Source organism: Hyperolius riggenbachi, chromosome 2, assembly GCF_040937935.1.
Source record: "Hyperolius riggenbachi isolate aHypRig1 chromosome 2, aHypRig1.pri, whole genome shotgun sequence".
NCBI classification, from domain to species: Eukaryota; Metazoa; Chordata; class Amphibia; order Anura; family Hyperoliidae; genus Hyperolius; species Hyperolius riggenbachi.
The window spans coordinates 403,646,172-403,672,079 of NC_090647.1; the positions used below are offsets into that span (position 1 = coordinate 403,646,172).

At 44.7% G+C, this 25,908-nt stretch overlaps 1 protein-coding gene across 1 annotated transcript in view; it reads right to left on the reverse strand.

Moving 5' to 3' along the window:
* NME7 (NME/NM23 family member 7) overlaps positions 1 to 25,908 on the reverse strand; it is a 311,856-nt gene that overhangs the window by 64,350 nt on the left and 221,598 nt on the right. Inside the window, exon 12 of the mRNA XM_068269804.1 lies at positions 13,600 to 13,707. Within this exon, the coding sequence (XP_068125905.1) occupies positions 13,600 to 13,707 (108 nt within the window). The remainder of the gene's footprint in view (positions 1 to 13,599; positions 13,708 to 25,908) is intronic.

The following is a 25,908-nucleotide window of genomic DNA, read 5'->3' on the forward strand; positions in this document are numbered from 1 at the left end:
GGGGAGCGAGAGAGAAGGTGAGTCCTAAGGTGAGGGAAGGGGGGGAGACTTCCCCCCTTCCCCATCGCTGTGTCCACAGCTCTCCCTCTTCTCTGCGCTCCCGCTGGGGAAGGGGGGGCACCTGGCTACATATACTGGGCACATATACCCCTGGCTACTTATACTTGGGACATATATACACCTGGCTACTTATACTGGGGTCATATATTCACCTGGCTACTTATACAGGGGACACATATACACCTGGCTACTTATACAGGGGACACATATACACATGGCTACTTATACAGGGGACACATATACACATGGCTACTTATACAGTGGACATATATACACCTGGCTACTTATACTGGGCACATATACCCCTGGCTACTTATATTGGGGACATGTATACACCTGGCTACTTATACTGGGCACATATACCCCTGGCTACTTATACTGGGCACATATACCTCTGGCTACTTATACTGGGGACATCTATACACCTGGCTACTTATACTGGGGACATCTATACACCTGGCTACTTATACTGGGGACACATATACACCTAGCTACTTATACTGGGGACATATATACACCTGGCTACTTATACTGGACACATAGACCCCTGGCTACTTATACTGGGGACATATATACACCTGGCTACCTATAGTGGGCACACATATACACCTGGCTACCTATTCTGGGGACACCTATAGACCTGGTTACCTATACTGGGGGCACCGATTACCGGTATTTTTGGGGAACCGCTGCTGCCAGATTAAGTGTATTTTGGGGAACAGCTGCCAGATTATATGTATGTTGGGGGAACCACTGCTGCCAGATTATGTCTATTTTGGGGGAATCATTGCCAAATTGTATTTTGGAGGAACCTCTGCCAAATGACATGTAGTTTTGGTGAAATGCTGTCAGATTAAATGTATTTTGGGGGAAACACTATGGCAGAGCTCAAACTTCCCTGGCAGACCTTTTACACCACTGCTAAGGTCATGTATATTTGTCCACACCCATTACGACACCCACATTCTGTTGCATGTCCATGCCCCTTTTTAGGAGCGGCAGGTCCCTCCTTACAGGACGCATTAATAGTCTTTGTCCCCGGGCGCTGAAAGCCCTAGCTACGCCTCTGATCCCTACTGTCAAATATGGCGGTGGCAGCATCATGCTCGGGGGTGCATCTCTTCAGCAGGGACAGGGAAGCTGGTCAGAGTTGATGGGAAGATGGATGGAGCCAAATACAGGGCAAACTTGGAAGAAAACCTCTTGGAGACTGCAAAAGACTTGAGACTGGGGTGGAGGTTCACCTTCCAGCAGGACAATGACCCTAAACATAAAGCCAGGGCAACAATGGAATGGTTTAAAACAAAACGTATCTATGTGTTCGAATGGCCCAGTCAAAGTCCAGATCTAAATCCAATCGCGAATCTGTGGCAAGATCTGAAAACTGATGTTCACAAACGCTGTCCATCTAATCTGACTGAGCTGGAGCTGTTTTGCAAAAAAGAATGGGCAAGGATTTCAGTCTCTAGATGTGCAAAGCTGGTAGAGACATACCCTAAAAGACTGGCAGCTGTAATTGCAGCAAAAGGTGGTTCTACAAAGTATTGACTCAGGAGGCCGAATAATTACGCACACCCCACTTTGCAGTTATTTATTTGTAAAAAATGTTTGGAATGATGTATGATTTTCGGTCCACTTGTCACATGTACACCACTTTGTATTGGTCTTTCACATGGAATTCCAATAAAATTGATGCATGTTTGTGGCAGTAATGTGACAAAATGTGGAAAACTTCAAGGGGGCCGATTACTTTTGCAACCCACTGTATATACTAAACCTGGTACATCCATGGTGAAGGGGAATCTTGTGGATTTTGCCCCCTTTGTACCTCGTGCCCCCTTGTACCTCTTTTGCCTCCGTGTCCTCCTCCGTCCCCCTTGTGTCCTCCTTTATGCCCCTTTGTGTCCCCCTTGTTTCCTCATTTATGCCCCTTTGTGTCCTCCATTTGTCCCCCTGTGTCCTCTGCATAGGCAGAGTGCAGGGAGTCCTTGACATCGCAGCGGGTTGGAGGTTCGTATTGGCAGGCATTCACAAGTCAGGAACATCCTGCATTTGGACTATAAGACACAATGACTCCCCACCCCCCACCACAACTTTGTGGGGAGAAAAAGTGAGTCGTATAGTCCAAAAAATACAGTATGTGGCACTGATGTACAATATATCCATTTTTCAATGAAAGCATCGCTTTTTGACATATGTTCTCATTTCAGTTCTGCGTCTCTCTTTTTTTTTTTATCAGCAAGCACTGTGCCCATTTCATAATTCATCATAGACACTAGTCCTTTTTGATGGAAACTAGAAAAGAGATGGTCCATGAGATGCTGATAATAAAATTTTATGCAGCTTGAAACTGGGCCAATCAAAAAATGACAAGAAATTTGTTTGGCCCAGTTTCAAGCTAAAGTGCATGAATAGCAATATCAGACATCGGGCTACATTCAGTTAACTTTTTCCCAGGAGATATTTTTACACTTTATCAATAAAATACCCGTAAAGCCCCCAGCAAGACAGAAAATACTCAACATAAGTTTGATGTTAACTGCATTCGAGAGAAACGACAACAAAAAAAAGACGTGTGTGCTCTGACCAAGTTCACCTGAATATATACTGGCTGCTGCCTAATTGTCTACTGATTAATTTAAAATGGTAGTAGCATCTGCTTGCCAGAATATGCAGGGTGAAAAACCAGCTCACCGCGCTCCCTGCAGGAGTTGGCCCACGCAAAATCCATTGCATCTCAACAGGGCCACCACATGTAGGCCTCCCTGTACCCCCAAGAAATGGGGAGCAGTGCTGACACCCCTCAAGCATGGGCATTGCTCAGGAGTGCCGTAGCCACCCCCCAGGCTGCTTTGTTACCTACTTTTTAGAACTGTGTGTGGGATTGAGTGAATAAACATTTTACAGTCTACATTTCGGCAAAGGCGTAGCTATGGCTGGGCAAGGGGGGGCACATGTCCCCAGGCTCAGCACTGTAAGGGGGCGCAGAGCATGGCCACTGCGCCTCCAAGTGAGTGAGTGGCAACTCGCTGGTTGCCCAAAGTGCCCCTGCTTCTCCCCCTCACTCTGCAGAGGAGTGCAGAAGTGTTAACAGCAGCAGAATAAGGGAGGCACATCTGGCTAACTGTAGGGGGCATATCTGGCTATCTACACGTGGGGAAGGGAGGCACATCTGGCTATCTAAACAGCATTTGTACATTTGGCTCCCCCCATGACCACACACATTCTCATGCATGGCAATGCCCAATTTGTCCAGAGGGGGGCGCAAAAACTGTCTTTATCCCCGGGCACTGAAAAGCCTAGCTACTCCTTTGCATAAGGCCAAGAAGGCCTCCTCCCTGTGATCAAATTAATAGAAGAATCTGATACCCAAAAGGCTGATCTGATTGATCAATTAAAAATCTGGTCATGTGAAATTATTGTAAAATTGTTTGATGTTCAGTTTTCTCACCAACTTATAAAATTTGATGAGAAAGGTTATGAGTTTGAATGGACAAGTGTGGGAGAAGTCAGTGTGCAGTCAATGGGCAGCACGGTGGCATAATGGTTAGCGCCCACGCCTTGCAGCGCTGGGTCCCTAGTTCGAATCCCAGCCAGGTCAACATCTGCAAGCAGTTTGTATGTTCTCCCCGTGTCTGTGTGGGTTTCCTCTGGGCACTCCAGTTTCCTCCCACATCCCGAAAACATACAGATAAGTTAACTGGCTTCCCCCTATATTGGCCCTAGACTATGATACATGCACTACACAATACATACACACACAAATGACTATGGTAGGGACTAGATTGTGAGCCCCTCTGAGGGACAGTTAGTGACAAGAAAATATATATACTCTGTACAGCGATGCGTAAAATGTTGACGCTATATAAATACTTAAATAAATAAATGTGGTGGTAACACCGCATCAGGCAGATTCACAATCTCCAGTATGTCATTATTGTTGTTCATTAGGCCTTGAGCTTCCTTTCCATGGTCCCTCCAGGTGACAGTTTTGTTCGGCTTTCCTTTACTAGAGCCTCCAGCTCCCCTTGCAGATGGTTATGCTAAAGGGGCAGCATCGGAAGAGGCACATTACTGGATCCTTTGGGCATGGTTTTGGAGAGATTTTCCCATTAAATTTTCTTTGACCTCCAGTTCATTAATAAATCACACACTATCAATATAGTTTGAAAATTATTCCTTCACCAGCCCAATCGGCTTGTTCTATGTATACGGTCAAAACCTACCAACTTTAAATTTCTAAAATCACCGCCAGCTACCGGTTACCGGACAGAGGGATCTTTGCTCTTAATGTTTGCAATGTGTTTATGAATTTACTTTTCAAGCTCTTTCTTAGTCTTCCCCCATGTAAAAAGCTCCACATGGGCAAGTCAAGAGATATACAGGTAGTCCAATGTTATTGAATGAGATAGGGACTGTAGGTTCGTTCTTAGCTTGAATCCGTTCTTAAGTCGGAACACTGTGCCATCTCTGTCCCCTGTGCCTCCATTGTCCTCCTCTGTGTCATCTCTGTCCCCCTCTGTGTCTCTTTGGTCTCCCTTGTGCCACCTTGTGTATCCCTTGTGCCTCCATGAGCCACTTTGTGTCTCCAGTGTGCCTCCTTGTGTCTCCATTGTGCCTGCTTGAGTCTCCATGTGCCTCCCTGTGTCTCCATTGTGTCTCCATTGTGCCTCCTTGTGCCACCTTGTGTCTCTATTGTGCCTCCTTGTGCCACCTTGCGTCTCCATTGTGCCACCTTGTGTCTCCATTGTGCCTCCCTGTGTCTCCCTTGTGCCATCTTATATGCCCCTTGTGCCTCCTTTGCTCCTCCTATGCCTCCTTTGCTCCCCTTGTGCCCCCGTTCCTAGAGCAGAGGCATGATGGCCTGGGTCAGTCAGCGACGTCCTCTCTCCCTTCACTGGTCCTCCTAGCAGCGTAATGATGCAATCTTTTGAGGAGGAAACCAATTGCCTGCATATATGTTTCAGGGAGAGGGGATACCATGATGTACACCTGAGGAAAGCATATTAACAAGCAAGTTGCTCTAACATGGATTCTATAATTAACACTAATCGAGCACAGACGTGACCGAGTGACAAGGCGGTGGATCGGCGGGCGTTCGTATCGGTGGGTCGTTCATATGTTGGGTGTTTGTAAATTGGGGACTACCTGTATAACCAAAATAATATCACAGTTGATCTCAAGCGGTACTAATATACACATCTTAATAATGTTGATCCTGCAATAAAACATCTCGACATAGGGTAATACTGTTCAGATAAAACCACATTAATCAACGATATCCCTCTGTGCTAAAAGTGCTTTCACTCCGTGTATGTGAATGCTCCCACTCACTGCACACCAATCTGCTCACCGGATAGAGCCCACCTCTGTTTACAGGTGGAGATTGCGCTCAATGATGCCTTCCGAACAAATTCCTCCACTAAAGTTTTTTTCTTGTTAACTTCAGTTTGATGTTTGTTTTCTTTTCTTTCTTCTTATTTTTTAGTACCGTTTTGCTTAGTAGGTCCTCAGAACAGAATATGGACTTCAGATAAAAGTGCAAGAACTCAAGGTGAGTTTTGGACATCAGGACTGTATCCTGGGGCTAGTAATACAGAAAGACCCTCAAGCGCTGTTAACTAACAACTTTATCCCCATGTCTATCTCATCATGTCACACGTCACTTGGGGTATCCTTTAACGCAAACTTTTCCGCCTCCACAATGTAAAGTTTGCCGGAGTTTTTGGAGCGCAGCATACACCCAAATGTGCTGCGCTCCAAAATGTGGCACCAAACTGGGCAACCCCCACATCTGTATGTGCCAGTGACCTTGGCTGAGGGCCATTCCAGTACCTGAGAAATGACTATTCACCAGCATACATCACAAAGGCACCAGGTGTGATCCTGACATTGTGCTGTGTACTCCTGCCTCTACTGCCTGATGAAGCGGGCATAGACCTGTGAAACGCGTTGTAAACAAAACCCTGGAGTGTACCAATACATTTATTTTTGTTGAACTACACAGTTTTTTTTGTGTCTGCTTGAAGGAGGTAAGTCCACCACTGCCTCCTAAGCAATTTTAAATATTTTAAATATTGTTTTTATTCTTTTGGCGCCTCTGTTCAGTTTATAACATATTCACCAGCATGTCCCTCAGAAAAAGTGCTCTCCGAAAGGAAAAGCTGAGAAATTCAGGTAGAAAAGTGCCTAATTTGGATTGTGCCATACAATATACCAGTGACGTTCCATAATGTCTGTAATCTGACTGTGCTGTGTAAAGATTTTAGTACAGAACGGCAACTTGTCACCCGGTCACACCTGTGCTCGATTAGTGTTAATTATAGAATCCATGTTAGAGCAACCTGCTCGCTGATCTGCTTTCCTCACGTGTACATCACAGTACCCCCTCTCCCTGAAACCTAAATACAGGCAATTAGTTTCCTCCTTAAATATGTAATACTAGAACAGTTTCTCTGCACCCCACAGATACTGCCCCATAGGGATCCCACTGACTGTATGTGAGGGGTGGAAGCTGTCTGCCCTAAGTAAGGAATTAGTGGCAGTATCCTTTCTATAAAGGGTTGTAGATACAAACCCATAGTATCGATAGTTTCAGGTCAAGAAATGGGATACTAGTGTCATCCACCTGTGTGGTGAACCATAAATTGTGATCATTAATATAGAAATATTCCACAAATGTAATCAATAGTTGTCAACCACCTGTCCACAGCAACAACATATCATCTATGTACCTGTGCCACTCAAGAATGTGCCACAGGTACACGGAGAAAGCCTTATCTGAGAACACATGGCATTCCCACTCCCCCACATACAGGTTGGTGTAAGATAGGGCACATGTAGTCCCCATTGCCGCCCCTTGCTTCTGGAGGTACTGGGCGCCTACAACACAAAGATGTTATTGGACAGCAAAAACCCAAGCAGGGACAGCAGAAACCCATTATGAGCTGTATGCAAATTGATTAAGTCGCTTAAAAATGTGTTCACCATAAAAGTCCTGCGATCATGAGGGATGCTGGAGTACAAACCCTCCACATCAAGGGGCCACAAGGAGTGTCCTGGCTGGGACCTATAAATCTTTCAATATGTGTAGCAAATGGGAGGTATCTCTAACAGATGATGGCAGGGCCTGCACATGCAACTGAAGGTGTCTGTCCAAATAAATGCTCACTTTCTTAGTGAATGACCCCCTTCTGTCCGGTGGGTTGATTAACCTCTTATGCACTTTAGGTAGCGCAGAGAAGGTTGGTGTAATAGGATTGAGCACCTTCAGAAATTGGCATCTTTCACTATCAATTTCCCTGCACTGGACTGCCCCATCAATGATTGAGAACAACTCCTCCTGACATTGTGTAGCCCTTGACAGGGAGACCCTCATAGCACCCCCGGATCTCCAAGATGTCCATACACATATCCCTGTAGGCGGACACAGTCATGACGACTACATTCCAAGCCTTGGTAAGGCTTGGTAACCTACTGATTTTGTTGTCTAAGAATGTCCAAAGTGGCCCATTCTCGCTGATCGAGATTACATGCCATCAAATCTATCAGATCTATCCCTAGGACTCATGTCTAAAACCGCAACTCTAAAATTTGGAGTGCCACAAGGCTCAATCCTATCTTCTCTGTTATTTGTATTCTACATGCTACCACTTGGTACAATTATGGCCTGACATACCACTGCTATGCTGATGACACCTGATTCAAACCTGGTGTAACAGACCCTACTCCAAAAAAACATTTTTGCTTAGCTGAGCTACAGGAGTGGATGAATGACAACTGTTTGAAACCGAGTGCTGACAAAACTGAGGGCCTTGTTGTCCAAGCCCAGCACCTGGCATCAAAACAGCTCTACTCTAAATCTAAATCAACACTGATCAGGATAGGGAATTCAGACATATATAGCTTCAACCTTGTGTGTCCCTTTGTGTGCTAATCAATTGGGAAATACGCTTCAGAAACCAAATCTCAGCTGTAGTCAAATATTCATCTGAGAAACACTGCAAAAATTAAAGAGAACCTGTATTGAAAAAAAGGGCCCCTGGGGGGGTACTTACCTCGGGAGGGGGAAGCTGGATCCGATTGAGGCTTCCCCCATCCTCCTCAGTCCCATGGTGGTCTCTCTAGGCCCCTCCAAAGCCACAGCTGACAAATTGTCAGGCTGAGAATATTTACCTTCCCCGGCTCCGCGCAAGCGCAGTAGAGGCTCTCGGCTCGGATCAGGCGGAAATCCCAGTTGGGTCCACTCTACAGCGCACGCGTCTTGTGAATGCGCAATAGAGTGGACCCAATTAGGATTGGCTAGTTCCGCCTGTGCTGGAGCTGGGGAAGGTAAATATTTACATGGCCGCTGTGCGGAGCGGCCTAGAGAAACCACCGTGGGATGGAGGTGGACGGCGGAAGCCTTAATCGGATCCAGAGGCTTCCCCCTCCTGAGGTAAGTACCCCCCAGGGGCCCTTTTTTTCAATACAGGTTCTCTTTAATTTTTGCAGTTCTCTTTAAACATCTCTTTCCCTCAGAATTTCAACCCTAGTTCATCACTGTAATGCCCTCTATATATGCCGTCCAAACAAAGACCTGTTCTGCCTGCAATAAGTACAGAATGCTGCTGCCAGATTACTAACAGACCAGCCTCGCTACCTGTAAAATGGAAAATACTTTTCAAGATTGGACTGTTGACATTTACGTCCTTACCCAATTTGGGCCCTGCTTACATGAAGGACTTGCTGAAACTAAACCACACCTCTCACGACCTCAGATTAGCAGGATCCATAAACTTGGTCACTCCTAAGTGCACCTCAAAAGCTTTGTGTGATGCTGAACCTAACCGTTGGAATTCCCTACCACACCCAGTAAAGTCAGCCCCATTCCTGGAGTTATTCAAATCCGGACTGAAAAGTCACCAGCTTAGCCTGGCATTTGCCTCTGTACTACAATGAACCATTCAACCAATTACTGGTCTGAGCCATGCTTATGCGCTTTGAGTCCTACGGGAAAAAAGTGATTTAGAAAAGTTTATCGTTATAACGAACATTCCACCAGATTCTCGACTTTTTCTTCACACACTTTCATTAACTTTCGAAATCCACTGTTAATTAGCTACTGCCCATCCCAGGAACACTGTGTCCTGGAGCATTCCCTTTCAACCTGGGAAAATAGGGCATCCCAACGAAGCATCACCACCAAAATAATACCCACAAACAGGCACAAATGTGTGTTTCCCAGGATTAGAACCTGTTGGTAATAGCTGCACGTCACTCATAATTGCCTATCATTGGTAATATCTGAACTAACTGATATCTGCCTGCTACTGGTAGTATTTGCACATAAATGGAATGTAACCTGTTTTGCTTGTTTTCAAGTTGTTTATATTTTCAGTAGGTCCATTCAAATCTATAAAAGTCTAAATCTTGATGTATGATACTGTGGCATGGGAAGCAGAGATGCCATCATGTGGCCCATTAATGTATTGGTACAGGGAGTGTGGCACACTAAAACAGGTCCTATATCCTGCAACCTAGGCTCATGTACTTATGTTATGCTGAATATTTGGTCCCGCGCACAATCCGCTGTGGCCACAACCACATCTGCTCTTTCTTTGCTGCCAGGAGTGGTGCACCCGATATCGTGGGACCCTTGCAACACCTCTGTCAAACATTCGTGAGTGCGTGTATTGGATAATGATAATTATCATAATTAATCATAAAGGCACTAAAGAAAATCCACCTCTGAATGGATGAAATACAAAATTAAGGTTTTAAAGTGGTGCAGTGAAAGTCAAGACTTGAACCTCACACAGAAGTTAGGTCATAACTTTTAATGAGCAGTTCATAATTAAAAACTCCCCAGTGTGTCTAAAATAAAACAAATCTGTACAGAAGAGTGAATCAAAATTTCTCCACAGTGAAGTAAAAGACTGATCTCCAATTTCTGGAAGTGTTTGACTGCAGCAGCTGTTGCTAAATGTGTCACAACCAAGTATTAAGTCTAAGAGGATATTCATTCTACATATGGATGATATGGGTGTTCGGGTTTTTTTTTCAAATGAGCATTCAAAAAGTATCCAGTGTTTACTCGGTTTGCCTTTTTTAGTCTGAATATCCAAAACAAATCTTATCAGTAAGCATATAACACACACACACACACACACACACACACACACACACACACACACACACACACACACACACACACACACACACACACACACACACACACACACACACACACACACACACACACACACACACACACACACACACACACACACACACACACACACACACACACACTACTTAAAATGTGACACTACTGTGTGTTCTAGAGAACATTTGCTCTTCGTCAGTTCAAATGAGGTGAAAGAAATCAGAGATTGTGTGTGCATACAGGGATAACATACTGCAGGCAAGAAAAGTTCTAGCATATAAATCACTCTGTTTCTGCAAAAGTTGGAATACTGTAAAATGCAAATACATACACAGCCGCGAATTCATATTTATTATTAACGATATATGCCCTTTTTGGATTTTTTAACAGCAACAGGTTTAAAAGAAAAGCCTCTCAGAAGTAAAGATGGAGAGGGGTAAACCACTATGTGAAATATTGCATGTGCAAATAGTGCAAACATTTGAGAATAACATTCCTTAACCTAAAATTGCAAGAGGATTTTATCATCTACAGTACATCATATTTGTAGAAAGGGACAAGGTGTAAAGCCAATATTGGATGGGTGTGGTCTACAGATAGCACTACATTAAAACAGTCGTAATTCTGTAGGGGAAATTACGTCATGGTCTCAGAAACCCTTAAAGGGACACTTAAGTCAAACAAAAAAAATGAGTTTTACTCACCTGGGGCTTCCAATAGCCCCCTGCAGCTGTCCGGTGCCCTCGCCGGCAGCCACTTCCTGTTTCGGTGACAGGAGCTGACAGGCTGGGGACGCGAGTGATTCTTCGTGTTCCTGGCCACAATAGCGCCATCTATGCTGCTATAGCATATATCATATACCATATAGCAGCATAGAGGGTGCTAATGTGTCTGGGAACGTGAAGAATCACTCGCGTCCCCAGCCTGTCAGCTCCTGTCACCGAAACAGGAAGTGGCTGCCGGCAGGGCCAGGAGGATCGGAGGGAGACGGCGAGGGCATCGGACAGCTGCAGGGGGCTATTGGAAGCCCTAGGTGAGTAAAACTCATTTTTTTTTGTTTGACTTAAGTGTCCCTTTAACCTCCTGGGGGTTTCAATTATTTCGCCCAGGAGGTGGCGCAGCACTATTTTTTAAATTTTTTTATTTTTAAATCATGTAGCGAGCCCAGGGCTCGCTACATGATAGCCGCTGTGCAGCGGCATCCCCCCACCCCCTCCGATCGCCTCCGGCAATCAAAGCAAACAGGAAATCCTGTTCAGAACGGGATTTCCTGTTTGGCTTCCCCCGTCGCCATGGCGACGATCGGGATGACGTCATCGACGTCAACGACGTTGTGGCGTCAGAGGGAGTCTCGATCCACCCCTCAGCGCTGCCTGGCACTGAATGGCCAGGCTGCGCACGAGGTCTTGGGGGGGGGGGGGGAGCGGCGCGGCGGGTAGCGGCGAATCAGCGCGGAGCGGCGGCGATCGGTATATACACGCAGCTAGCAAAGTGCTAGCTGCGTGCAACAAAAAAAAAATTATGCAAATCGGCCCACCAGGGCCTGAGAAATCCTCTGTGGCGGCTTACCCCGAGCTCAGCTCGGGATTAGCCCCCAGAGGGTTAAAAAAACCCTGCCAAACATAGCTTATTTGCTGTATCCACACACTTGAGCACTGTAAGGCCCTATGCAAACTTGCATATTGCGCCGCCCCATGTTACACTTCCCCACCGCAAGGGCCATGCAAGCCTATAGAGACTAGCATACCTTGTATGATGCGGCAAGGTGGGGTGGAAGTAGCAAAATCACCACAATACCGACGCAAAGTCTGCAGCGCGTTACCGCATGACTCATGCCTGGATGGATTATGCAGCAATGCAAGTCAATGGGTGACACAGCAAGCATGCATGAAGGGAATGCAATGTGACGCGGTGTGCATGCGCAGACTGATGGGAATCCCAGTGACATTCTGCCCAAATACAGCAGTCATCCGCCACATTTATCAGTGTTCATTGACCATGTGACCAGCTTACTCCGCAGGGCCACTAGTATTAAAGTGTGGATGATGTCACCATGTGTCTCTGTGCCAGAGGGGTGAGTCACGACAGGAAGAACTCTTCCACATCAGGACGTCCTAAACCATGCAAAAAGATGTATTGCACTAGCCCACTGCAGGCTTCCTCAGAGTGTAACACTCACTGCATTACCATGCATTGGTAACATGAGGCAAATACATTAAAAAAAATTAAAAAAAGAAGTAAAATAATTGTCTTGCTTATTTTTGTACTGTATATATACATATATACATATATATATGTGAATGCTCTTATGATACCAGCTACATTTTTCCACATACTGTATAAACGTTTTTTTAAAAATAATATGCTCAATACAAAGTGGTCAAATGTAGTAAAATATAATCCTCATGCTGGACAATTGTATTCAGATCACATAAGTAACCGCTGTAAACACAGGACATTAGTACATACACATTTATTCTTTTGAAACTTGATGCCAACCTACTCATACCCATCACTGTGTTTTTGGTCCCTTGTTGTGCTTTGGTCCAGGGTCCCTACCATCACGGCTCTCTGACCATTCTATGCATTTTTCTCCCTCCAGGATGGCCCTACTAAGACAGCACCCTAGACTATTTGATCTAAACAGCTCTAGTGTACTAGCTCATAGTACTGTACGTTAGTAGCTGCCAGATCTGACTCCAGCCTGTGGCCATAACCTTGCTCTGCTAGCTGCCAGTCCCTGCCTTAGCCTGACACCTTGAACCTGCTCTCCTAGCTGTTCATCCTGATGTCAGCCTGTGATCATGACTCTACTCTGCTAGATACCAAAACTCTGCTTTACTAGCTGCCAGACCTGACGTCTTGACCTGCTCTTCTAGCCACCAGATCGGACCCAGGCCTGTGACCATAATCCTACTCTGTTAGCAGCCAGTCCTGACCTTAGACTGTGACTTTGCTAGCTTTCAATACTGGCTTCAGCCTGTGATCTGGACCCTGCTCTTCGAGCCGCCAATCCTCACCTTAGTCTTTATGTCTCTGTTCTGCTAACATCAACCCTAAATTTGGCCTACCCAAGTGCCTTTCCTTTTCCACACTGCAGGGTTCCCCCAAGAGTCATAAGCTGGTAGTGACTTGTGGCAAAGCAGTCCGCTGCCCACTTGGGGGAGTGGCCAATTAGCCTATGTGGGAGACGCAAAGACAAGTGACTAATTAGACTGTGCTGCTGGGGAGCCCACATTTTCCACCCGGGCAAGAATCAGGAATCTTACAGTTTATGATTTAAAAAGTGGAGCTGAGGCTGAAAAAACATTTACCACATAAATCAGAAAGCTGACATGTCTGGTTCTATTAGCCATGTTACATGCAATCAGCGGAAAAAAAAGAGTTAATACCTCTAGTAGTGCATCTTCTGGAAGATCAGTACAGTGAACTGCATTTTTCACTTTATTTTTTCCAAACAGGGCACGAAGAGTCTTTGGTCGCAAATGACGGGCTATTTCCTATAAAATAAAAAAAAACTAAATATATTCATAAATAAAATAAGAAGATACTGTATAAATATAATCATGGACTGTACTTATTGTAAGCAACAGTGACAAAGAGTAGGCACAAAGAAGTTCTCATATTCATGTCCCCATCCTTGAGGGGATGTACAATCTGGGGTCCTTGTTGAAGTCTTACAACACATTCACAGGATTTTTTTAAGATGATAAAAAGACAGTAACTCAAAAATTAAGAAAATACAATGTTGCATATTTACCGTAAGTAATAATCTCGGCACTTTTTCAAATTTCAAGTTTGAGATTATTAACAGATAAAATCCACTTAAAAGACCTCTGTCACGAAAATCTTAAAATTTAAAATATGTGTAAACCTACACAGTTTCTTCCAGAGTAAAATGAGCCATAAATTACTTTTCTCCTATGTTGCTGTCACTTACAGTAAGTAGTAGAAATCTGACATTACTGACAGATTTTGGACTAGCCCATCTTCTCATGGGGGGGGGGGGGTTCTCAGGGTTCTGTTTATTTTTAAAAGCACTTAGGGTAATCGGGTGCCCAAGTGGAGGGGTCAAGTGAGAATGGTTGCTGGGTAGTGCATGCTAAAATAGCGGTAATGTAAATTACCAATAGTTTTTGCTAGTAACACCACCTATTTCATCTGTAATTCGTACTTGAAAATATCACCTAGGTGAAAACTTAGGGAAAAAGTGAATTGAATAAGGGCCTATGTGTTTGTTCATATTTTAATCATATTCACTTTAACATGATAGCTGTTCATATTTCCTATAAAAGTTCATTTGTGTTTTCTCTGTAGCAGAAAGTCACTGTCAAGATCACTATGAAACAACTATAACAAAATCATAAATATGAATACAAACATGGAAGAACAACCTGTTTGCTCTTAGGTAACTCTGTTCACTAGGTCCAGCATATACAGAGCGCTAAAGCCCGACAGACATTTGCAACTTAGGCTGACTAAAATGATAATTCATGATCACTTCAGATGCCTTTTCCAAGTATTTACAGGTGTTCCCTGACATTTGAGGTCTGCTCGTTAACCATCAGACATACTAGAAAACCATGCCCAATCAATACTGTTACAGAACTCTGTATTCCATGTATCTTGCCCCACTCTTCTCCAGACAGCAGAACACATTGCTTAGCAGATACAAGTATTGTGTATTTGCATGTGAAAAGGCCGTCTGAAACAACAGATGAATGACTGTTTCAAGCAACCTTAGTTGCAAATATTTACAGACGTTTAGCTCAGCTAAGCACTTTTGTTTGTACTTTGGAAAGGTGAGGCATTGCTTCTAGCAAACAATGCAAACTCCTGTTTATCAGACAGTAAACAATAGCAATTAAATAATGTTCTATATTTGCATTTAAAAGGGGCCTGCATGCTTTTCTTTGGTACCCACTTCTATAACCACCAGGTAGAGGATGGTGATACCTTGATTCAGTCAGGGAGAACATTTTTACCTTGTGGCTTTTTCTTCTTCCATATTAAAATACTTATACACTTATAGATGTGTGGTAGATCAGGTAAATAATTCATACCTCCCAGATATTAATCGTTAACCTGTTCTACCACTCTGCCCTGTCAGTTACTAGAAGAGATTTCAGCAAAATCCCCTCACCACCACCCCTTAAGAGGAACTTCAGCCTAAGCAAACATACTTTCATAAAGTTACACTACACAACCTGACTTATTGATTATCCCAGAGAAAACATGGGCAGCAGTGTCTACAAAAAATATGCAGACAGAAATATTAAAAGTCTATCTGAAAGCTAAAAAAAGTAGGAGGAAGCCTTTGGATGGTCCAGAGGCTTCCCCGGTCTCCCTATATTCCTCCTGCTCTGCAAAATCTTTGACATTGTGGAGTAGCAAAGTATGGCCCGTCTCTGCGCAGTAGCACAGAGCCACTCATGCATTGCTTTTTTCTCAAGTACATAACTGGCTCTGTGCCATTGCGCAGACACAAACCCACTGGTATGTACACGGAGGGGAGTGCAGCCATGAAGAGGATCCCTGCCAGCAGTGGAAAAAAATGTGGAGGAATGAGAAATCCAAAGGCTTCCCTCTACTGGTATAAGTATGTAACTTTTTTTTTTTTTTAAATTAAAAGGTACAGGTTTACTTTAGTGGTACAGTATTGTACCTTGTTAGCCATCAGTAAAATCAAGAAGTTTTGAATCAGAACGATACCATTTATTAGATAACTTTAAAAGATTAAAAATAATCTTTCGGTTGCTCTGCCTTCTTCAGCCCCGAATCCTGTATGCTCACAAGATGTTAGAGCAGACTGCTATACACATGCAACCTCAAAAGGGGATACATAGATTTGTTTTGCAAACATAAATACATGTTATGAAGATGTCTTACATAAAACAGAACATCCTAATAGATTTACTTTAAAATGTAAAATGTTTTAATTCCTTAATATCTGAACAAAATGAATTTTATATGAATATTAAAACGGTCACTTGTTTTTTGAAGTCTTTATGAGACGTATAGCCTATTAAACTTGCTACACCATCATTCCTCTATTGTCTTATGTCATGCTATACATCTGTTTGTTTTTCAGTCAATATTTGCACATTTAGGGCCCGTTTCCACTGCCCACATTGGCATACAGCCACGGGTGACTTGTCTTTTGGAAATCCAGATGCGGCCATCTATTACTGTCTTGGGCAATAACATGGCTGCATGCTGTGGATATCTGCAGCATGCATCCATTTTTTTTTCACAGGTCACATCTAGAGATGTCGCGATCATCAAATTTTGGGTTGACGGACACCGAACTCGAACTTCCGTAAAAGTTTGAGTTTGCACGAACCGCCATAGAGTTCAATGGGCAGATGAATTTTAAAACCTACATGGACTCTTTCTGGCCACAAAAATGATGGAAAATGTGTTTCAAGGGGTCCAACACCTGGACTGTGGCATGCCGGAGGGGGATCCATGCAAAAAGTCCCACCAAAAATTATAGAGGTGATGCAGAGTCGGGTTTTAATCAGTAAAGGGCAGAAATCACAGTACATTCCTAAATTTGTTGAATACAGGGCTGCTTTTAAATGTCCAAAGTGGTACTGTAAGGGTTGTGCCCGTTTCACACTGACAGACCAAACACAGCGTTTAGCGAGATTGAGCGCTAACAGGTCTGTAAGGCCCCTAGGTGTGTGTGGTGCTGCATGTGTGCTCAACTGAATGGACCAGCGTTTCTACAAGTTTTACCAAATGGACAGGCTGTGCGTACATGTGGTGGTAGTGTAATGGTTATGCCCGCTTCACACTGACAGACCAAACTAGGCATTTAACACACCGCAAACAACCACGAAGAGTTGCTAATATTTCAATGACAGTAAAGCGACCAAAAAAACACTGGTTCTGCAGTTTGGGCCCAGTGTTGGCCAAGTATCGCCTGAGGTGACCATATAGAAAGGTTTTGCCAAAACGTCTGTCCAAAATGAATCAACGACCTTATCATCTTGGGTGTGCCCCCAACACACTCATATAGTTCATTGCTTCCAGGGGCGGACTGACAACTCATGGGGCCTCCGGGCAATAGGAGATTATGGGGCCCCGTACCAGTGTGCCCACTTTTCATGTTATTTTTTTACAAACTAAGCTATAATAATTTACTGACAACGGATATTTCACACTGATAAAAACTGAATAGACCAGACTAGCGGCACACAGATCAAAGTTCCCTCCTCCCCACCCGCTGTCAGCCGCTGCGCCGACATTTAAACGTTCCGGAGGGGAGAGCCAGGAAGGGGGGCCCCAAGGTGAGGGAAGGGGGGGAGACGACCCCCCTTCCCCGCCGCTGTGACCATCGCTCCCTTTCACTGGCTGCCTCCCTTCCTGTTTAGGATGCTCTGGCGCCCCCCCCCCCCCAACCACGGCCCTCGGCCACTGCCCGAGCGCCTGAATGGTCAGTCCGCCCCTGATTGCTTCATTGTGATATGCAAGCCCCTTCACCATGAGAAGGTAATGATCACGAATGGGAATTGACATCATGTACATGCCTTTTTTTTTTGGTTGTTGCACCCACTGTGTAGCACAAGAGGCCAAAAAAATTAGGCATGTACGCTCACATGCCAGAAAAATTTGGTTTTGTAGCAGTCGCCTTAAAAATTCAGGATCAGCCTTGACCCTTAGTTGGTTCAGTCACGCAGTGTGCAGAGATGGTGTGTGGTGACTAACATACAAGTCTTTGGGCAGGCAGTAACCCTCTGGGATCCATGCCTCATTCATTTTAATGAAGGTCAGGCAGTCAACACTTTTTTGATCTAGGTGACTTCTCTTCTAAGTGACAATCCCTCCTGCTGCGCTGAAGGTCGTTTCTGACAGGACGCATGAGGCGGGTCACGAGAGAAGTTCAATGGCGAATTGTGAGAGCTCAGGCCACAGGTCAAGCCTGCGCACCCAGTAGTCCAGGGGTTCCCTGCTCCTCAGAGTGTTGATATCCTCAGTTAAGGCCAGGTAGTCCACTACCTGTCAGTGGAGGCATTCTCGGAGGGTGGATCCCAAAAGGCTGTTGCGATGCGTTGGACTAAAAAAACTGCGCATGTCCGACATTACCATCACATTGGAAGAGCGTCCTGTCCCTGCTGGCGTGGCCGTGGGATTACCGGCACCTCTTTCCCGTTGTGCTGTGACATCACCCTTGAAAAAATTGCATGTGACACATGCTTATTTAGGGACTATGTATTTTCTGAGGTCTTTTTTCCACTTAAAGGGAACCTGAACTGAGTAAAATTATTTAAAATAAACACACAAGGTAACTTCAAATGAACATTGCATAGTTACCTTGCCATCAGTTCCTCTCAGAAGCTCACCATTTTCTTCTGACAACTGTTACGATACCAATGCACTGGTAACATAAAACATCACATGCAGTGCATAGGAATTGCAGGTTAGTCACTAATGTGGAAATACACCAAGACTCAGGCCAGGAATAGGGAAAAATAACAAGGTTTATTGCAACATAAATTAAGCACATAGCATCAAACGTACATTAGCTTCATGCACGGAAACCAGGCAAAAATAAGAAGATATGCAACTGCAAAAAGGAAACCATACACAGGACTAGTAATAGTCAGGGATATATATGCACTAAGTGCTCCTTGCATATAGTGAATATGCAAGGCAGCCTTAAGCATATATCACTAGTGTGCACACTAAACCCTGGAACCTGGTTAATATATATATACACACACACAAACTATATACAATATATACATAAACAAGGCGGCTAAAGCAGATATCGACAGGCAACGGATAGTCATACAAGCAGAGTCAAACCAGGAAATCATACAGAGATATAATCGCTTAGGCAAAAGATTAGTCGAGGAAATAGCAAAAGGTCATACACGGCAGGTAACAAGACTGAATCAGGGAAGGCTAGAACTCGGGGATCAGGTCCAGGAAACAGGTTTGAAGAACTAGCACTGAACTGGTCTGCTGAAGCTGGTTAAATGGTGTGCTGGGAGGTCAGGTGACAATGTCCATGTGATCCCAGACCTGCCTTCATTAGCAGTCTGTAACAGAAATGTTTCTGGAAATAGAGACCTCTGCTGGTGGGCAGAGAGCAGTTCAGGCTGCACAATCCCTGAAGAGATTGGTGACATCTGCTGGTGAGACATAGGAAGTCCATCCATAGAGTTCATGATGTTACCAGCAGATGCAGATCGTGACATTACCCCCCCCTCAAGGAGCGGCCTCTGGACGCTCCACATGAACTCACACCCACCTGGATCCCAGGAAACACTTGGCAAAAAGGCAGGTAGTAATTTGGTCAGAACACTGTGCAGTAATAGATAAGGAAGGAACTCAAATGTTACCGGGCTGAATACATTTAAGATCACCAAGCAAGAAAGCAAATTGGAGACCTTTCGGAAATGCAGGAAACCAAAAACCAACTGGAGAAGCAATAGGCAGAACACACGTAAGAATCCTGGATCCATAGTAGAGTAGCACAGTAAGCTGGATACCAACAGGAAGAACAAAACACCCTCAAGAAGAGTAGCAGATGGGAGGGCTTCGGCAGAAGCAGCAGACGGGAGGGCATCGGCAGCAACTGCGGACTTGGAGGCAACAGGAGCAGGAACTGCAGACTTGGAGGCAACAGGAGCAGGAACTGCAGACTTGGAGGCAACAGGAGCAGGAACTGCAGACTTGGAGGCAACAGGAGCAGGAACTGCAGACTTGGAGGCAACAGGAGCAGGAACTGCAGACTTGGAGGCAACAGGAGCAGGAACTGCAGACTTGGAGGCAACAGGAGCAGGAACTGCAGACTTGGAGGCAACAGGAGCAGGAACTGCAGACTTGGAGGCAACAGGAGCAGGAACTGCAGACTTGGAGGCAACAGGAGCAGGAACTGCAGACTTGGAGGCAACAGGAGCAGGAACTGCAGACTTGGAGGCAACAGGAGCAGGAACTGCAGACTTGGAGGCAACAGGAGCAGGAACTGCAGACTTGGAGGCAACAGGAGCAGGAACTGCAGACTTGGAGGCAACAGGAGCAGGAACTGCAGACTTGGAGGCAACAGGAGCAGGAACTGCAGACTTGGAGGCAACAGGAGCAGGAACTGCAGACTTGGAGGCAACAGGAGCAGGAACTGCAGACTTGGAGGCAACAGGAGCAGGAACTGCAGACTTGGAGGCAACAGGAGCAGGAACTGCAGACTTGGAGGCAACAGGAGCAGGAACTGCAGACTTGGAGGCAACAGGAGCAGGAACTGCAGACTTGGAGGCAACAGGAGCAGGAACTGCAGACTTGGAGGCAACAGGAGCAGGAACAGCAGACTTGGAGGCAACAGGAGCAGGAACAGCAGACTTGGAGGCAACAGGAGCAGGAACAGCAGACTTGGAGGCAACAGGAGCAGGAACAGCAGACTTGGAGGCAACAGGAGCAGGAACAGCAGACTCTAGGTCATCAGGAGCAGGAACAGCAGACTGGACACTATCAGGATGGATAAACTGAAAGTCATTTACCAGTAGGGCAGGCAAAGCATCAGACTGGATAATCTCAGGCAAAAGTTTGTAAGGCTGGGCACTAGTTAATGAATGCAGAGTCTCCGGAGGATCAGAAATGTTTGAGAATAAACCATCAGCCAGAATGTGTGTGCACTGTGCCTCAGCAGTAGACTGTGGGGACTGACTTTCAGCAGAGCATCGGGAGAAATGGGTCTCGGCAGGTGTAAATGAGTACAGGGCCTCAGTGGAAGCCTGTGAAAACAGAGCATCAACAGGGGTCTTTGGTGTCTGGATTTCAGTGGATGACTGTGGGAACTGCATAACAGTGGAAATCAGTGGAAACTCAGTGTCGGACACCTGTGCAAAATGAATGTTAGCGAGAGTCTGGGCTCTAGCAGAAGTCAGAGGGCAATGAACATCAGCAGGGATTTGAGAAAGCTGGACCTTTGGCTGAGCGACTGGCTGGACCACTGGCTGCATAGCTGGCAAGACCTTCGGCAGAGCAATCAGCTGAACCTTAGATCGGGCAGCTGACAGACCTAATGGTCGAGCATCCGGCTGGGCCTTCGGCTGAGCTGTAGTGTGCGGTTCTGCTGAAACGGCAGACTGAGACTCTGCTGGAACAACTGGCATGAGATCCACTGGTACGTGTGGAGAGTCCACCGCCGAACTGGCTGGCAGGGGTTCTGCCGAGCTGTCCGACTGGGCCACTGCCAAACTGATCAACATGGACACAGCCAAGCCGACCGACAGAGACACCGCAAAACCGTCTGACAGAGGGGTCAGCAAGCTGACAGGCAAGGGTGCTTTTGAGCCTACAGACAGGGACCTGGCTGAGGTGGCTGGCACAGGCATGGCAGAGGTGGCTGGCACAGGCATGGCTGAGGTGGCTGGCACAGGCATGGCAGAGGTGGCTGGCACAGGCATGGCAGAGGTGGCAGGCACAGGCATGGCAGAGGTGGCAGGCACAGGCATGGCAGAGGTGGCAGGCACAGGCATGGCAGAGGTGGCAGGCACAGGCATGGCAGAGGTGATGGATGCAGCTGGAACGGCAGGCTGGAATACAGATGGCACCTGTTTCTGCAAAGAAACGGTTTGTGAGTCTGCAGAAGCTGTCAACATAGCTGTTGTAGTCCTTGCGGAGGTAACTGGAAGGATGGAAGATGTAGGAAAATATTTGCGTCTTGCCTTTATCTTCTGAACTAGTCTGGAGGCAGGCGTACATTTGTAAGAGTCTATGTATGTGGTTGCTGGATGCTGGAATGACCAGGGTGTGGATCTAATAGCTGTCTGCAAAGGAACAGGTTTCTTTTGAATCACAGGTGAAGACAAATTAAAGTCTCTGGAGTGGGTTTTAGCTGCTGTAGGTGGTGAGTTCTGGTCAGAGGTAGGTACGGAGTTAATAGAGGAAGGATAAACATGGGAATAGGAGGACAGAATCTTTTGCCAAGCGATTATTAAAGCAGAGGCAGGTTCATGCTTACAAAGTTTATGATCAACCATAGATTGAACTGCACGCATGCATGCCAACACATACAGATCCCCCTTTTCTAAGTAAAATTCAAGAAAACGATCCCTGTCTTTCTTAAGATAAGCAAACATATGATCAATTTGTTCAGGCTGAAATACTGGATCAAAGTTAATAAACTTGGTACTGGAACTGACAAGGTTACCATTGGTTACTGAGTGCTGCACAAACTGACTGTTAGAAACATCGGCAAAAGGAAAATTGGCATGCAAAATCTTTTCCCATGCATCAATCAATGGGGCCACAAAGTCACGTGTACAAACATTCATATTGATTAGAGCTGTTGCAGAATTAATGCAGGCAGACAAAAACTTTGCATCTTTTGTTGCATAGTAATCAGAAAATGATTCCCAGTCATACCTTAATTCATCATTTAAAGCCTCAATTTCCCACTTTCCGAATGGGGGATCCCAATCACTCTTGGTGGGGGTAGATAAATTACTCTGAGTAGCAGGAACTGAATTTGTTTGAGTTGGTTTGGTCTGGTTTGTTATTGTGGAGAATTTGTTGTGAAAAACTGGTAAGGTTCTGGTTTGAGTCCAGGTGGTAGAAGGATCTCTTACTGTAACAAGGGTTTGCAGAATCTGCAATAAAGATTGCACCTCAGTTTCTGCTATATTGCCCTGTTGCATAAAAGATTTAACATGCATAATTATTTGCATTAACTCTTCATGGGAATATGTTGACAATTTCTTATAACAGTCATATTTGTCTCTCTCTGCAAGCAGGGAATAATACTTATTATGCTGGATGGTCCAGTCAACTTCCATAGCTGAAGCAAATGCAAGTTCAGTATTAATGGAAGCAGCAGGATTATGATTGAATTTAATTGGCTTAGTCTGCTTAATTACTGGCGGGGATCTGGCTTGATTCCAAGAGGTAGCTGGATCTTTAATGGGGTCTGATAAGTTAACTCTTACAGGTACTGGCGGCTGAGAGCAGGAGGAAAAATTAACTGAACTTGGTTGGGCTTCAGAACAACATTCCTGTAATACAGACAAGAAATCCTCTAACTCATAAGGAAAGATTTTTTCTCTGATGTAGGATTGAACCTGTAAAATTAACTGTTTTAAATCATCATAGGAGTCATCAGCAAACATATGGTAACAGAGTTTCCTTTTATTTCTCGCTAAAGCAGCGAATTCAAGAAGTTGCTTAGTATTCATTTCAATCATGATTGCAACAATGGAGTTTTGGTATTTCCCAGTGACAGTGTATGGCTAGTTCTTCTGTTACGATACCAATGCACTGGTAACATAAAACATCACATGCAGTGCATAGGAATTGCAGGTTAGTCACTAATGTGGAAATACACCAAGACTCAGGCCAGGAATAGGGAAAAATAACAAGGTTTATTGCAACATAAATTAAGCACATAGCATCAAACGTACATTAGCTTCATGCACGGAAACCAGGCAAAAATAAGAAGATATGCAACTGCAAAAAGGAAACCATACACAGGACTAGTAATAGTCAGGGATATATATGCACTAAGTGCTCCTTGCATATAGTGAATATGCAAGGCAGCCTTAAGCATATATCACTAGTGTGCACACTAAACCCTGGAACTTGGTTAATATATATATACACACACACAAACTATATACAATATATACATAAACAAGGCGGCTAAAGCAGATATCGACAGGCAACGGATAGTCATACAAGCAGAGTCAAACCAGGAAATCATACAGAGATATAATCGCTTAGGCAAAAGATTAGTCGAGGAAATAGCAAAAGGTCATACACGGCAGGTAACAAGACTGAATCAGGGAAGGCTAGAACTCGGGGATCAGGTCCAGGAAACAGGTTTGAAGAACTAGCACTGAACTGGTCTGCTGAAGCTGGTTAAATGGTGTGCTGGGAGGTCAGGTGACAATGTCCATGTGATCCCAGACCTGCCTTCATTAGCAGTCTGTAACAGAAATGTTTCTGGAAATAGAGACCTCTGCTGGTGGGCAGAGAGCAGTTCAGGCTGCACAATCCCTGAAGAGATTGGTGACATCTGCTGGTGAGACATAGGAAGTCCATCCATAGAGTTCATGATGTTACCAGCAGATGCAGATCGTGACAACAACAATCCCTTCCAGTTCTGACAACATTTTGTCAGAACTGAAATATATCAGTTGCTGTTGGTTATATATCAGTTGCTGTGAGTTATAGCTGAGAGGACAACTGATGTGCAAGGTAATGTCCATTTTTCCCTATGGCTCAAGTGGGCAATGTTACCGTTTAACTGTGTGCTAACCAGGAAGCTGTTATGGGGTAAATGGCCATTTTCAAAATGGAGGACGGAGAATTCTATTGATCACAGTGGACAAACAGGATGTGGGAGAGGAGAAAGAGATTGAGGAGTAGACTACACAGAAGGTAAGTATGACATGTGTATGTTTATTTTGACTTTCAATTTTCAGTTCAGGTTTTCTTTACATTTTTACAAGTGTAAGTCTTAAAGGAATACTATCATTAAAGTATTTTTTTTAAAATGCTGTATGTTAGGGCACACATTACCACAAGTACTAGGAGCAATTTCCTTCCTCACACAGCTCTGACTCTCTGCTGTAAAATCCTCTATCAGCTTTAGATACAAAAGTGTTGGGCTCTTAGAGAGCTAGACCATGTCTCTGCACAGGGGGGTTGCTATGAACTTCTCAGTGTATAGTTTAATTATCACCTTGCTGAAAGAATCTTTTTCAGATGGTGGTAAGAAGTTCCAGCAATAGCCTTGATTCATAAAAGGCTGTGCGATAAAAAATTCTGGTCGTTAAAATACCGCATTCTGTATTTTAGACTTTTGTGTGCTAATTCATAAACATTTTCACAGGCGCCTTAGAAGTTCGCTAAATTACCGAAGCCCATTGGACGGTAACAGCAAAAGTGTGGAGTTGTCTCTCTTTTGTTACATGCTGTTACATGCAGTGAGGGCATTCCCTTTAGAAAGCACGTTTGTTATACTGCCTCTGCTCGCTCTAAATCTCTGTCCATTAGTCTCTCTTAACATTTTATTTAATTGCCACAGGTTAGATGAACCCCAAGACCCCACTTTACATACGGTATGTCATACTTAGGTGATTTTACCCACTAGTTCCTCTGCATATTCAAACGTGAATTGAATGGGTTACACTGCTGAAGGGTTTCTGGGGAAATCTGTTTTGTTCCGATTCTCTGCTGGTTGCCTGGGGCTAGAAAGGTTTTGTTCCGCCGGAGAAGCCTGAGGGTCCTATCAAAATCCGATCAGGACACAGGGGCTGTTTCTATTGGCTCCCTGCTCCTGTCAGTCACAGCTGTCTCTGCTTCTGCTTGTGTGAGTCATGGTTCCCTGCACAGACTTACACAGACTTTGCATTGTTAAGGCCACACCAGAGGTGCCGGTAATTATAGTGGGTCTTACCGCATGTTCTAGTTTTTATGAATTGACATTTGCTGACATTTACTGACATGTGTTGAGGTATTTACTGCACAAGTCGGTAATTTACCTCACTGCTCGGTAATATCAGATTTTGCGGTAACAGCCTTTATGAATTGACATCTTCCTAAATGCTCGGTAAAGTCAGCAATTTTCTGCACTACCTAATGTAGTAATGCTTTATGAATCTATGAATCTAAGCCAATGTGTGTTCTTTGTCTTCTGTTCTCTGCCTTTGTAAACAGCTCTCTCCCTCTCAGCAGCATAGGAAGTAGATGCA